Below are 15,299 nucleotides of genomic sequence, written 5' to 3'. Positions count from 1 at the left end.
TATTTATTTTAACCATACATAATGCATGTTACAGAATGTAACACCTGCATATGTGTAAAAAAATTGCTTTGATTTTACCACCCCATTTGATATCCATGCCACCCTAAAGAAATTTTCTCTAGATCCGCCCCTGTCAATGGCTCAACCGCACCTCTTTCTTCTAAGTCACGTGGTTTCTGGGAAATCACGAGATGCAGCCAAGACTTCCTGATTATTGCTTTTGGCGTTATTCATGAGGCACACACCCTAAACCCTAAAATCCCTTTTACAGGTGGCAATCGCTTGTGAGAGGCAAACGTTACTGATCCCACTAAATATAAAGAACAGCATCCAGTAGGATTTATAAAAAGCCAGCTACATCTACACAAACCAAACAGACCTCGGAAGGTGAGTTTATCGGGTATATATATTTGGCTATATACGGTTATTGGCTTTGTGAGGTAGTTTACTTTTTTCCGATTGTTTGTAGGTTGACAGGAACTTTCCGCACAAACCAGGAGGAGCTCAGAAAACTCAGAGGACATGGGTAAATTTATTGGATTGGTTTTTTTGTTTGTTTGTTTGTTTGCTGTGTGTGTGTAAATCCTCACCAAAATAGTGCTTGTCAATGTGCGATTATAAAAGGCCCATACCAAGAGCTGTTACAGGCTAGGTTAAAAAGAGGAGTGGCGAGCAGCACTATGGCTTCATGCCGTGAAAAAACGCGGCCAAGTGATCCATTTGCCGCGGTTTTATGGCAGTTATTTTGTTTTTTTTCTTGCCTTTATTGGATGGTCAAGAGAACACGGACTGCAAAGTGTGGAGCGGGACATGCAGCAAAGGACTTGAACCCGGTCTAATCTGTATCAAGTAAATACAATATGAAAAAAAAAAAACTTGTGGTATCATTCAGCACTGCAGCACCCGTGTTATTACATTATGGATACCTGTGTGAATCAGAGGTAGACAGGTGTAACAGTGAAGCTGCAAAGGTACTGAGGTAATAAAGGTGGATAAGTTTAAATACCTGGGCTGGACTCAACCACCCAAAGCAGCAGCCAGTGCACAAGGGAGGCGAAGAAGAACGTGCTGGTTGGAGAAAGAAAGCAGTAAGAGTGAAGGGGAAGATTTACAAGATAGTGTGGGATCTGATATTAGGGATGGGGCTCGAGAACCGATTCTTGTGGAGAACACTTTATAGAGATTCCCAGAACACCTGTTCTGGGAAACTACCCTATCTATCCTACCCGACCCGTTTTTTCAGCGCATGCGCACAACTCAAAATTCAGTGACGAACCGTCCTGCCTTTATGAATATGAGTTTGAAGCATACTCTGATGGGTAATGTTAACTGACCAACCGTCCTATCAACTTAAGTTTATGCTGGAATTATTGTGTGACAGCAGAAATGTCCATAAACTACATAGTCCAGTTCCTTGGAATCGTTACTCTGCTGTCGATCCCTGCACTCTTAAACAAACACCAAACTTCATTCGCCACAGGCTGCAAACGTAGCCGCGCTATTCCAGGGCTTGTCTCCAAAAGTTGATTCTGTTCATCTGGACGTAGCGTTTTGTGGGAGAAACGTTTCGTCACTCATCCAAGTGACTTTTTCAGTCTCAGCTGACTGCAGGTTTCCCCAATTCTTATAAACAGTACATTTGCATAATGACTGAAACCAGCCCACTGAAGGAACAATGGGCTGTGAGGTCAGTTCCTTAATCATAATTATGCAAATTCTCATGACCATTGATCAACAACCACTGATCAAAACCCACTGATCAATGGCCATGAGTACCATTCACAGAGAGTTGGGGAATGGCTGCAATCTCACCTCCCTGCAGTCAGAGCAGTCAGGCTGCAGTCCCCGTTTCTACCTGTTCATGTTTCTACAGTAGGTTTACCATGACAGCTGCTTTAAAGTGCCTTTGTGCTGGTTTTCATCTTTGATTTGCGTTGTCCACTTTGTTTCCATAGCCTTTTTGGAAGTTCTTTGCTTATACGTTAAGTGGTTTGTTTGGTCTGCACTCTATTAAGTTTTGGTTGCATAAGTGTGTGACTTTGGGTGTGTCTTTTCGTTTTAAAAGTAGTTGCATTTGCAGTTTGCTGCACCTGGGTCCTATGCTACAAAGCAAGTCGAATATACCTCAGGTATCTTTCCATTATTTGGAATCACTTAATCTAATATTGGCAATTGGGATAACAGTCACATGAAGCTGGTTATCAACTTGCTGAGTTAACAAAGGGTTTCCACTGCCTGTCCACATGAAAGTGTTGATGTTGGCAGCGTTTATTTGCTTGATTCTCTCAGCTGTAGACTCTGTGCTATTTAAGGGTTTGAGAGTAACGATTAATAAAAAAAAAATTGATTTCACTTTAAAATTTTATACGATTTTTCAGGAGGCAATTTCTATACCTATTGAACCTTAACCAGTGAACCTGCTCCAGATCAGGTTGGGTTCACAGCATGAGTTATCTTTGTGATTTAAAATTAAATCTTAATTGATTCTAAATTGGCTCTAAGTGCGAATATGAGCTTAAATATTTCTCTGTGTTAGCCCTGTGGCAGACTGGCATCCTGTCCAGTTTTTCTCTCTTAAAGGGGATGAAAGGTTGATGCTTTTGTGATCAGTAAACTATTAATTACTTTTTCTCAAATATTTGTATGACGCGCACATGTGAGGCAAGAATATAAATACATACAAAATATAAATTTTCAGTAGTTTTGTGTGTATTTAAATGTAAATACTTTTCTTTTAATTGTTAAAGGTATAAAGTCTCTCTCGCTCTTGTACTTGGTCTCTCTGTCATGCATAAACCTTTTAATTATTTTTTGTGATTTATACCTGCTTGTTTTACTGTGTTAGTTATTAAACAATATTACATTCAGTTCCATTCAATTTTATTTATATGACATATATATATATTCTCCCTCTCTCTCTATATATATATGTGTGTGTGTGTTTATAGTTATATAGCACCCAGTCACAATAACAGTTGACTCTAGGCAGTTTATACTGTAAAGTAAAGACCCTACAGTAATACAGAGATAACCAATCAGATGTCCCCCTTTGAGCAAGCAGTTTGTGAAAAGGGAAGGAAAATCTCCCCTTTAAAGGGAGGAAATCTCAAGCAGAACCAGGCTTAGGGAGCAGGCTGTGACCTGTTGGGGGTGAGGGGAGGAAGACATGACAAAACACACGCTGTGAAAGAGAGCCAGAGATTAATAATAACTAATGATTAAATGCAGAGAGGTGTATAAATTCATAGTGAGTGAAAAAGGTGACCGAAGAACAAACACTCAGTGAATCATGGGAATCCACCAGCAGCCTAGACCTATAGCAGGGTAACTAAGGGAGCATATCCAGTCCTAACTATATGCTTAATGAAAAAGCAAAGTTTTAACCCTAATCTAAAAAGTGGAGAGGCTGTCAGAACTTGCTAACTCCTTTATTTCGACATGCTCCTTGATTTTAGACATTGTGGCCCTATTAAAGGCTAAACACTTGAAGGCCTCTCACCAACCATGGCTGAATGAATCCACCCGCGCTCTCAGACGTGAATGTCACCGAGCCGAGAGGAGATGGAAAAAAGACAAACTTCAGGTGTCTCTGGACATCCTGCATAACTGCTGATCAAAATATCAGAAGACTGTCAAAAATGCAAAAGTTTCCTTCCTATCAGAAATTATTACTAATAACAGTCACAAGCCCCGAATTCTGTTTAGAATCTTCAATTCAGTAATTAATCCCTGCTCTGCTACTCAGAAGAGGCTTCCCCGACTCTCTGTGAAAAATTCTTAAATTACTTTATAGATAACATTTCAGCGCTAAGAGCTTCATACCTGCCCGCGTTTAACCAAATCCCAGTTTCTGAATGCTCTATGGTTTTTCAACAGCATTTTCAACTTTGAAAGGAATAACAGATCACTTGAGAAGCTCTAATACACTGCATGTCATTCTTCCTTCCCGTATTATTAAAGATGCTTTGACTACTACTGAGCCTTGTATCTTACTCTTAATGAACTCTTCATTGTCGACAGGCTGTGTTCCGGCTGTCCTCAAACATGCAGTCGAACAACCCGCTATCAAGAAAAGCAACCTTAACCCCAACGTTCTCTCAAATTACAGGGCAATTTCTAAACTTCCTTTTATGTCTAAAATTTTAGAAAAAAATGTTCTCCAGCAACTACAGTCCTTCTTAAAGACAAATGGTGTCAGTGACAAATTCCAATCTGGATTCAAACCTCGTCATAGTACCAAGATAGCTTTATTGAGAGTTTTTAACGATCTCCTCCTAACCGCTGATTCAGGGTGCTCTGTAGCTCTAGTTTTATTAGATCTGACTTCTGCTTTCGATACGGTTTACCATAATATTCTCCTTTCAAGGCTAGAACATGTAGTTGGCCTTAAAGGTAATATTCTTTCATGGTTTAAGTCTTATCTATCGGACAGATCCTTCTCCGTCACCATGGGAAAATACTCTTTCTCTTCTGCCCCTGTTAACTGTTCTCCCTGTACATGCTCCCCTTGGGACTCATCTTCAAAAAACATAACATCTTCTACCACTGCTACGCTAATGACATCCAAATCTACTTCCCTTTAAATTTGGATGCCCCGTCTCCATTCTTGCCTTTGTTCGACTGTTTGCAGGAGGTTAAAGACTGGCTACCCCATAATTTTCTTACCTTAAATGAAAGCAAAACAGAAATTATTGTTTTTGATAGCCACATTCCCCTGGGCCAGCTAACTGATACACTGGGGTCTTTTGCCAGCCACCTCTCTCATTCTGCCAGAAACCTTGTAGTGCTCCTGAATAGCTCTTTCAAATTAAACAAGCAGGTGTCTACAGTGGTAAAAAACAACTTTTATCAGCTATGACAAATTTCCAAAGCTAAGGCCTATGTAGCACATAAAGAACTCGAAAAACTTCATGCCTTCATCACTTCTAGATTGGACTATTGCAATTCTCTTTACCTGGGCCTCCAACTCTCCCTCCTTCAGCGCTTGCTGTTAGTCCAAAATGCTGCAGCACGCCTTCTAACTGGCACTAGAAGGCACGGTCACATCACCCCTGTCCTTGCTAACGTACGCTGGCTTCCCGTCAAATATCGCATTGATTTTAAAATCCTTTTGCTCACTTTTAAAATTTTAAATAACTTGGCCCCTAGCTACTTAACTGATCTCCTTGACCTGTATAACCCAAAAAGAGCACTAAAATCCTCCAGCTATCTGCTCCTAATGCAACCAAGTTCTCGTTTAAAAGCCAGAGGTGACGTGCCTTTACTATTGCCGCTCCTAGACTCTGGAATAATCTCCCAGGTGATATCCATACATCAGAATCTATTTAATCGTTCAAAACGCGCTTAAAAAACCACCTGTTCAGGGTCCAAAATACACTGACCATGTGTGACCATGGCAGTAAACCTTGTTTAGCAGAAGAAATTTCCAGATGAAATAAACAAAGGCCTTGATTGTATTGTTAAATAATTGTCTGCTTTCTTACAGATGATGATAAAGAGGAGAATACATATGGAATCGGGGGAATGGTAATGTTTTCCACTTGGATGCTTATTCACCATTCAATAGTAGCACAACAGCTTTACAAAAAGGATAAATAATGTGAAACATGAAACCTATGTTTAAGTCATGTGTATGAACAAACAGTGTGCTTAACAAACTCTTAACATCCAACCCTTTTTTTCTACTAGATTAAAAACTTTGAAGCACTCTGTTTTTGGTAATTTGGTTTTTAGTGTAATATTCCTGACTAGGACGGACTGTGCAAATGCAATAAGAGTGTGTGTTATATATGCGTGTCCATCCCAGCAGGAGAATGAGGGAGACCCTACGCGGGGTGTCCACAACCACCTGGCAGAGCCCCCCCTGAAGAGGTCCAAGCTATCCCAGACCACCACCCCCAACAGAGCGGGTCTAAGACCACGCCAGGACATCCTGCCATGCGACTCAGAGCGGGGAGCGGTAGGGAAATAATAATATTTAAATAATAACTTCTACATTTTGATAACAATTTGGGGCTACAGATATTTAAAAATTCTGTTACCCAAGTCTAGATTCAGATTGGGATTAAATGTTTCATGTAGGATGGATTTCAGTTGCTGATATTATAAAAATATACTGTTGCTGATTCTAGTTCTTCAGACGAAATAAAGTTTCTTTTTCTGACAAATATCTGGACTGTTCCAAATTGGTGTTAGTTTACATGGGATAACTGAAGACTTATTTTGATTTTTAAAAGTTCTCATAAGGCTGTCAGAGAGCTGTTTATGTTAATTAAGGCTGTTAATGGAGTTATGATGCTTAATACTGGAACTTATGAAAGGCAGATTAGGGATTCTTTACTTTTCCAAAGAGTTCTTGTTCTAGGTCCAGCCAAGGGCCTAGAACTTGCTTGGTTTAATAAAGATCATCCTCTACTAGTTTTAGTAGTGGAACAGGATTCAACCGTACCAGGTCTGAGAGCCTGGCGTAAAAATTTCTACATCAATATCTGATGTTATCTCACTTTAGCAGAGTGGTGGAGGTGTTCTGAAAACTACAAGTCAGAGGCAGAACTCTTGATTTGCTCCAGGTGATGGAGTAGTTTGATGCGATTGAGAACTCACCCACTGGCCCAGGAAACATGTCCTGCCTGCTGCCGCTCAGGGTGCCCCACCACCAGCCAAGCAGTCGGACCACAAGAAGAAGCGGACTGCCTAACATCCCCCACGGGGAGATCGGAGCCAGACCAGCCCGGGCTCCAAGTTCACTTCATGGCTCAGTTCCGGAGCCCGTTCTGAGAAGTGTGTTCTGCCTTCATCTTTTAGCGCCCAGGACTCGAGTTGGATCCCGCAGAGCGCATTCCAACAAAGAGACAACGAGACACTGTTCAGCTGAGTCAAGCATGACACAGTCTCACAAAAACACACTGTTTATTAAAAACTCAACTGTTGCATCCAGGCATGTTGCCAAGGGCACGGAAAAAAATGTGTGAAAAACACAGAAAATATGCTGAAAAACATAATGCCCCCACACCCCAAGACACCACCAGGGTCGATTTCCTCAGTGGTGTCCAGCCTCATGAACACTGGTCAAGCACGGGCAACCCGTGCATGCGCAGTTGGGTCTGGCCCGCAGGACCAGTTTCTGCCACAAGAGGGAGCCAAAGTGCTGTGTACTGTAGAGTGCCTGGCTTTGGGGCCACTGTCAGCAAGAATAGAGAGATGGCGAGCTCTCGCTGCGCCAGAATAGGTTGTGAGGACATTGGGCGAGGCTACCATTTGCAATTCGCAACCACCCCTCACAGATTTCACAGAGTGATTTTTCTCTCTTGCAAAAGGCGAATCAGTCAGGATTCTGCAAGAAGAAATATCTACTTTATTATCAAAGGGAGCAATACGAGAAATACCCCAGGAGCAGAGCCAATGCGGCTTTTACTCAAAGTATTTTCTCATGCCCAAGAAGGGAGGGGGACTGCGTCCGATACTGGACTTCCATCCATCCATCCATCCATTTGCTTCCGCTTATCCTTTTCAGGGTCGCGGGGGGCGCTGGAGCCTATCCCAGCTCGATACTGGACTTAAGAACTCTAAATCAGCATCTGAGGTCATACAAATTTAGGATGTTGACGACCACCACTCTGCTGCATTTAGTGCGCCTAGGCGATTGGTTTACATCAGTAGACCTGAAGGATGCATATTTTCACATCCCTATTTACCCGCCTCACAAAAATTCCTGCGATTTGCGTTTCAGGGCAGAATGTACGAGTACCAGGTCCTGCCGTTTGGTCTCTCACTGAGCCCTCTGGTATTTGTGAAATGCACAGAGGCAGCCATAGCCCCACTGAAGAGGTGGGGCATCCGCATAGCAACATACATAGACGAATGGCTGCTGCTTTCAGAGTCAGAAATAATGGGAAGAGAGCATACCAGGTTCACAGTGGATCACCTGATGGCTCTGGGTTTCAGCATAAACTACGAAAAGAGTGTCCTGCAGCCAGCTCAGGCCATATCTTTCATAGGAATAGCTCTAAACTCCAATTCGTACAGAGCGTGTCTCTCGGTGGACAGAGTAAAAAAAAAAATGCTATCACATGCCAGCATTTTTCAGGTGGGAAGATATCTCCCATTCAGAAGATGCCTAGAGATGCTGGGATTAATGGTGTCTTCACTGGCGGTCATTCCACTAGGCAGATTGCATAGGAGGGAGTTTCAGCGAGGGGTTGCATCACATATTAAGAGTTACACACTATATAGAACAACTTTATACAATTATATTTGTTTGCAGATGTTGGCAGATATCAGTGAATAGTTATCAGCTATTTTGAAACAAAAAAAGACACTTTAATCCATAACAAGAACTCCATAACGGCAAATGAACTGTACAACAGAAAATGCAAATGCTATCTATGGTCTCCTCACAACAATGATAAGAAAAATAAACTGGGCCAATATGGCATGTTTGTTAATACAGGGATACACATGTTGATGTGATCTCTGGTCTCCCACTCAGAGACACAGGTCTCCAAGTGTCCAGTATTCAGACGGCTACCTGAGGACACTCATGTGAGAGAAAATCTGCTCACCCAGATATGTAGAGCCAAATACTGTCAATAAGGCCTCTGCAATGTTCTGAAGACAGTTAAACTTGTCAGGTAGTGATGTCCAGAAGGTGAAAATGCAAGCTCCATGAACACGCACAGCTGTGGATACCAGCTGCGTCTGTAGTTCTGCAAACTTTGACCCCAAAGACTCGAGCTTTTCAGTTCAATCAGCTGCATTTCGATGTCCTCTGTGTCCAGGCAGTTAGTGCAAGACAAACCCAGCTGCTCATTAAAGCTTTTTGGTTTGATCAGAAAAGAAAACATTGGTCCATTCACCTGAAAGTCCCAAAAACGCATTGTGAATTCTGTCTCGAGTCTACGGATGTATCTGTGTATTTCTGTGGTGCTGAGGCTGAGCTGAGTGGGCAGCTCCTGAAGCATTTGAAGTGTCGGAATGTGGAAATTTCAACATCGATTGAAATAACTGCCAACTAGCAACGTCCCTCTCACCAGTAGGCTAAGTTATTTTTAGCCAATTACAAGTTGAATCTTGTAGTTGGGGTTGTTAGCTAAGATACCGTCATTAAGAAGCAGCACAACTAATGTGTGTATGCGAGCTCATTTGCGTTGTGCACCGCTGGCCCGGCCATTTATTTTTTTTAATGCACCTTCTCAGATTAATTCACTGCGTGTCGTGCCCAGGGTTGGACTAGGACAAAAAATCGGCCCGGGCATTTTGACAAGAGACCGGCCCACCAGGTATTGTAGGAAAAGCCATAAAGCCTTTGAATGAAAACAGACGCTGTTGTGACAGTGATGTACACTGTCTTGTTGGTATATGTGTGATTTCTATACGTTGTACGTCAGATAAAAACTTTGGTTGTAAGATTCAGATAATTATTTATTTTAAATGATAATAAGAAAGAAAAGTTTTTCTTTGTGCCCCACCTTTTCCTGTTAATGCCCTACCTGGCCCCCTGGCAAAACTTTGCTAGACCCGCCCCTGCACAGTTACCAGCTGTCAGCTATTTAGAAACAGATCCTGGTGTTATTTGTCTCTCAGAAACAGTTCATAACTTCCCTTCAACTCATTCATGTCACCTAAAAGGTAAACCTGTTTCTCCATCACCTGTTCAGCTCTGATGATTCAGTAAGGACATCTCCTGGTTTCATCTTCATGTTTCCATCTCACCAGATATCCAAACCGACATAATGACCAGCAGCTTTTACAGCTGTGGCTCCAGCAAACATCAGCTGATACTAGAAATTAATATTAAATAAATTCTAACAACAGCTGATCAAGCTTAAACGCACTGCTGTTGTTTAGCGAGACATCCGCTGGTTTCCTGTTTCTGGCGCAAAGTAGGCGATAAACAAACAAGAGAGAAAAGCCGATCAACTGATCATTGATCAGTTCCATGATTGAATGAGAGAAGAAGCAGCAGCTGACAGCATAAAGACACAGAATAACTCCAGCTTTGTGTCTTTTTCCATTCTAGCTAAAGTACGGGACAAACTGCGTTCCTTCTCAGCTCAACATTAAAAGCGTAATATTTTCTCTGAATGCGGGACGATTCCATTTTTTTAAGGGGCGGTTGGCAACTCTACTAACTAACCTTATGAATAAAATAAAGTTCACTATTAGTAACATCATAGCACCCACCCAGCTGTATAGAAACTCCGTCATGCTAGCTAGTAGTTAGAGTTATTGTAAACTGACTGTAAAAAATCAACACAACGAAAATAAACTCCACCTAAACTTGGTTTATATCTGACCCAGATAGACTGCAGGTCATAACTTCTTACCTGAAGCCCCTTCCTCTGCCTTGTGGGTGCTACCGCAGGTGCCTTTGATGTTGCAAAACGTTTCATTGACCTTTTTGTGTTTGTTGGAGGAAACTTACAAGCACACAGTACAGCACTGTAGAGTCATACTGCTAGCGATCAAAGATTTATGTAAATTTGACAAGCTGAACGCATTCTGTACTGTACAGGCGACACAGCGCGAGATTGATTGACAATGGTCTACAGCCAATCAGAACGCAGCGCACAATGCGCTGTAATAAAAAAAAGCATGCAAAATTGCACAAAAAAATCTGCGAAGCAGCGAGGCCACCAAAGGTGAACCGCGTTATTGCGAGGGACCCCTGTAGTCTATTTTATAATCAATAAAACTTTTTTTTATATCTTACCGCATTTTCATACTAAAATTTTAAAAAACAAAACACTAAAGCTATTCTATTATACTTGTATGCAAAAAATACACTGCACCCAAAATATTTTGCAGTTCAGCAATACCGATCTTTTTATTTAAACTTTTAGCAGAACTTTAAATCTAAGTATTTAAAGTAATATTCAAAAAGTAATTTAAATTGTAATTTTATGCAGATTTCAAAAACTCTTTGGTTCTGAAAAAAGAAGTGCAATATCAGCACAAAATAATGTTAATATTCAACAACTTAAAAAAAAAAAGGTTATAGAATGGACCCTTTTATACATAAAGCTGAACATAAATAGATATCCAGAGTGGAAAGCTGTGCAAATAAATGCAAACACAACTTCATGACACTCATCTTTTATTAAGATGGAGTTCAGTGTAAGCTGTTTCTATGACATTTAACCCAAGACTGAATTTTGTGTAATTTCTATACAAAACTATGAAAAAAGAGCTTTTAATAGGTTTTTTTCTTTTTTTCGAACCACGAAACTATTTAACCATGTGTTGTGCCAAGTTAGGTATCCCAGACAGAATTTGTTTCCCGTGCATCGGGAGCACACACTGGGCTCTCCAATCATGGACAAGGGGTACGTTTATACTTGATTTTTAGTTCACAAACACTTCTTATAACGACTAACTACTGAAATTTTGGAGATGTTCGCTCTTTTTACAGTGAAGTTATACTGGGATACAAATAGGTCAGGGTGATCCTGCCACAATTTCTTCCACCTGTCTAAACCACGGACAAACAGTATCCCACATACTTGATTTTTAGTTCACAAACACTTCTTATAACGACTAACTACTCCAGAAACTTTGGAGGTTTTAGCTCTTTATACAGTAAAGTTACAGGAGGATAAAAATAATTATCAGGCAAAATGTCCTTCATTTGTTAAAATAATCCTGTCCGATACCACGTGAGAACAATAAATATATAATTTTCTGTTGTAACCCTCAAACTGAATGGTAGTGTAACGACACTCACTTTTCACTTTTTCACAAAACTAAAACATCACTACTTCCAAGTCTAATTGTCTGTAATGCAGGCGGAGTAAACTGGATCCGTACTCCGTGCCCAATGAATGCTTGCAACGCAGGGGGAACAAATTTTGTTGGGGATACGTACCTTGGCACAACACCTGGTTTGGCAGCACGTATCAAGGCTCAAAATGCTTTCAGTGTGAACTGAAAGCATTCTGTTGCCTTCCTGACCGCTCCGCAAGGACTATGTACCTTTTTATTTTTTTACTTATTTATTGCTTTGTTATAAATTCCAAAATCTTCTAGTTTTATAGTTTACAACAGTAGATCACTTCTCAATATCGGTAATAAGTTTGCACAACCTTGGTAACCTTGGAAACTTTTAAACCCAACCCGTCCTGGCCGACTGAGATACTGCGCAGCGCGGACAACAGCAATGAACAGGATGCTCAGCCAAGGCGAAAAACAAAGAAGCGCTGGGGTAAACGTGCTGGCGTTCGGAACAGACTGAGGCAGCAGTCGTTCCATGCACCACTGCCCAGTATCCTACTAGCTAATGTACAGTCGTTGGAGAACAAACTAGACGATCTGAGGGCAAGAGTCACCTTCCAACGTGTCATGAGGGACTGCAAGATTCTGTGGTTCACTGAGACATAGCTGACTCCCATTCATGGTAAACAGAAAGTGGTGCGAAGATTAAATGCAAAGAGGTGTATAAACGCATAGTGAGTGAAAAAGGAGACTGAAGAAGAAACACTCAATGCATCACAGAAATCCCCCAGCAGCCTAGAACTATTGCAGCTTAACTAAGGGAGGATTCAGGGTCACCTGATCCAGCCCTAACTATATGCTTTAGCAAAAAGGAAAGTCTTAAGTCTAATCTTAAAAGTAGAGATAGTGTCTGTCTCCTGAATCCAAACTGAAAACTGGTTCCTGAAGTACTACACCGCGTTCCAAATTATTATGCAAATTGTATTTAAGTGTCGTTTTTCAATTAAAGTCATTGATGGCATTGTGTCTTAGGGCTCTTTAGATCATCAATCTTGGACACCTGTGATAATTAGTTTGCCAGGTGTGCCCAATTAAAGGAAAAACATGTTCCACATTATTAAGCAGACCACCATTTTCAAGCAAAATGGGAAAGAAAAAGGATCTGTCTGCCGCTGAAAAGCGTGAAATAGTTGAATGCCTTGGATAAGGAATGAAAACCTTAAACATTTCACGAAAACTTAAGCATGATCATTGTACTATTAAGAGATCTATGGCTGACTCACAGCACACATGGGCTCATTCAGATAAAGGCACAAAAGGAAGGTTTCTGCCAGACAAATACATAGTATTAAGAGAACAGCTGCTAAAAGGCCATTACAAAGCAGCAAACAGATATTTGAAGCTGCTGGTGCCTCCGGAGTCCCGCGAACATCAAGGTATAGGATCCTCCAGAGACTTGCAGTTATGCATAAACCTTCTATTCGGCCACCCCTGCTCATAAGCAGAAACGGCTGGAGTGGGCAGAGAACTACATGAAGACTAATTTTCAAACAGTCTTGTTCACTAATGAGTGCCATGCAACCCTGGATGGTCCAGATGAATGGAGTGGTAGATGATTGGTGGATGGCCACCATGTCCCAACAAGGCTGCGACATCAGCAAGGAGGTGGTGGAGTCTTGTTTTGGGCTGGAACCATGGGGAGAGAGCTGGTCAGCCCCTTTAGGGTCCCTGATGGTTATACTTTGTAAAGTATGTGGAGTTTCTGACTGACCACTTTTTCCATGGTACAAAAAGAAAAACTGTGCTTTTCGCAACAACATCATCTTCATGCATGACAATGCACCATCTCATGCTACATGGAATACCTATGCATCTTTGGCTGCTATCAGCACAAAAGGAGAGAAACTCATGGTGTGGCCCCCATCCTCCCCTGACCACAATCCTATTGAGAACCTTTGGAGCATCCTCAAGTGAAAGATCTATGAGGGTGGGAGGCAGTTCACATCCAAACAGCAGCTTTGGGAGGCTATTCTGACATCCTGCAAAGACATTAAAGCAGACACTGTCCAAAAACTCACAAGTTCCATGGATACAAGAACTGTGAAACTGCTATCAAATAAGGGATCCTATGTTAATATGTAACTTGACCTGTTAAGATGTTTTTGATTAAAATAGCTTTTGATTTCAGTAAATATGATCTCCTAATGCTGCAAATTCAACAAATGACCATTTTCAGTTCTTTGCAACTAATAAAATGTTTGGAAACTGTTGTGCGTAATAATTTGGAACATTGCATTTTAAGTTTTGTATTTAAAAAAAAATACTGTTTTCATTGGGAGGTTTGTTCAGTAACATTTGAATTATACTCTAATGGTTGATGACTCGAAATTATGCTGACTGTCACTTGCATCGACTATTTAGGAAAATCAGTGAAAAATATCATTTGCATAATAATTTGGAATGTGGTGTACATAACCTGGTCAAAAATGGATTTGTTCTGAATTTGAATGACAATTCTTAAAAAAAAAAAGAAAAAGCGCTACACTGAAATTCTTTTTAAAACTCTGCTGGAAAACCTGGAGCTTTATTGTCTGGAAAATGCTGTAAGGCTTCATGGAATTCAGACATTGAAGAGGTGAATCCAGAGCCACAATCTGTTCTTTATTTAATTTTGGTAGATTTATATAGTTTAAAAAATTATTCAACATCAAGTGGATTAATCTGTGTTAAGTATAAAGCTTCATAAAAGTCTTTAAAATATTTATTTGGAGCATGAGTAATGTTTCCAGCCAAATCCTTGATAGAATTAATAGTTGTTCTTTCTTTATTTACTGTTAACTGGTTAGCAAAGAATTTTTCAGATTTATTACCATGTTCAAAGATCTTCAAATGCAGCCTTTGCATCAGAAATTGTTTTGACTTGTTAATTATTTCATTTAATTCTACTTTGTCAGGTTGTTAATTAAATGTTTTTGTGATGAGGCAGTATAGGCGGCTTCTAATGATTTTATTTGTTTCAGTTATAATACAAACATTTTTTTAAATTACATTTTTTATGAGAACAGTAAATTACTACCTGTCCTGCTTCCCAAAGAACACATGGTGATATTCCTGGCATTATTTTCTCAACACATTGCCCACTCCTTTTTGAAATAATTAATGAAATGTTTTTCTTGAAGTAATGATGTATTAAATCTCCAGCTCCAAATTGGAGGCCTGACTCTGACTATCCCAGAGAGATAGATACTTGCATGATCACTGACAGTGAAAGAATGAATCTGAGTTTCTGTAATATCCATCATAATGGAGTTGCCAGCTAAAAAGTAGCCTGAGATTGTGAGTGGTGTACTGATGTATAGAAGGCATAATTGTAGCTGCCAAGGCTGGTAGATCTAAATGTCCACCAGAAAGTTCGTTCACATACAAAGAGGAGGGGAGCAATTGAATCAGCGCAGGGCATATAGACTAAAGAGGTCTTAAACACACCCATTTATTCCAGCGGAGGAAGAAAACCAGGATTACAAACACCACTTTAAAATACCCTTATACAATAAAAAGAACCTTCTCAATATGCTACAAACCCTGCCCAC

The 15,299-nt window shown here is 40.5% G+C and overlaps 1 protein-coding gene across 2 annotated transcripts in view; it reads left to right on the top strand.

Moving 5' to 3' along the window:
- Positions 1–265: 265 nt before the first annotated feature.
- The window catches only part of LOC146492926 (interferon-induced very large GTPase 1-like), a 26,664-nt gene continuing 11,630 nt past the window's right edge, over positions 266–15,299 (top strand). The window contains exons 1-4 of one of the 2 annotated variants that reach the window (XM_085147534.1): positions 266–387; positions 470–526; positions 5,486–5,526; positions 5,810–5,959. In XM_085147534.1, the coding sequence (XP_085003660.1) occupies positions 523–526; positions 5,486–5,526; positions 5,810–5,959 (195 nt within the window). In that variant the 5' untranslated portion in view covers positions 266–387; positions 470–522. Of the gene's footprint in view, positions 388–469; positions 527–5,485; positions 5,527–5,806; positions 5,960–15,299 lie in introns of both variants that reach the window. The other variant, XM_085147532.1, reaches the window with a different exon arrangement.

Source organism: Neolamprologus multifasciatus, chromosome 22 (genome assembly GCF_963576455.1).
Source record: "Neolamprologus multifasciatus chromosome 22, fNeoMul1.2, whole genome shotgun sequence".
Classification (NCBI taxonomy): Eukaryota; Metazoa; Chordata; class Actinopteri; order Cichliformes; family Cichlidae; genus Neolamprologus; species Neolamprologus multifasciatus.
The sequence above is the reverse complement of the archived record's forward strand: the minus strand, read 5'-3'. Positions and strand labels throughout refer to the sequence as shown.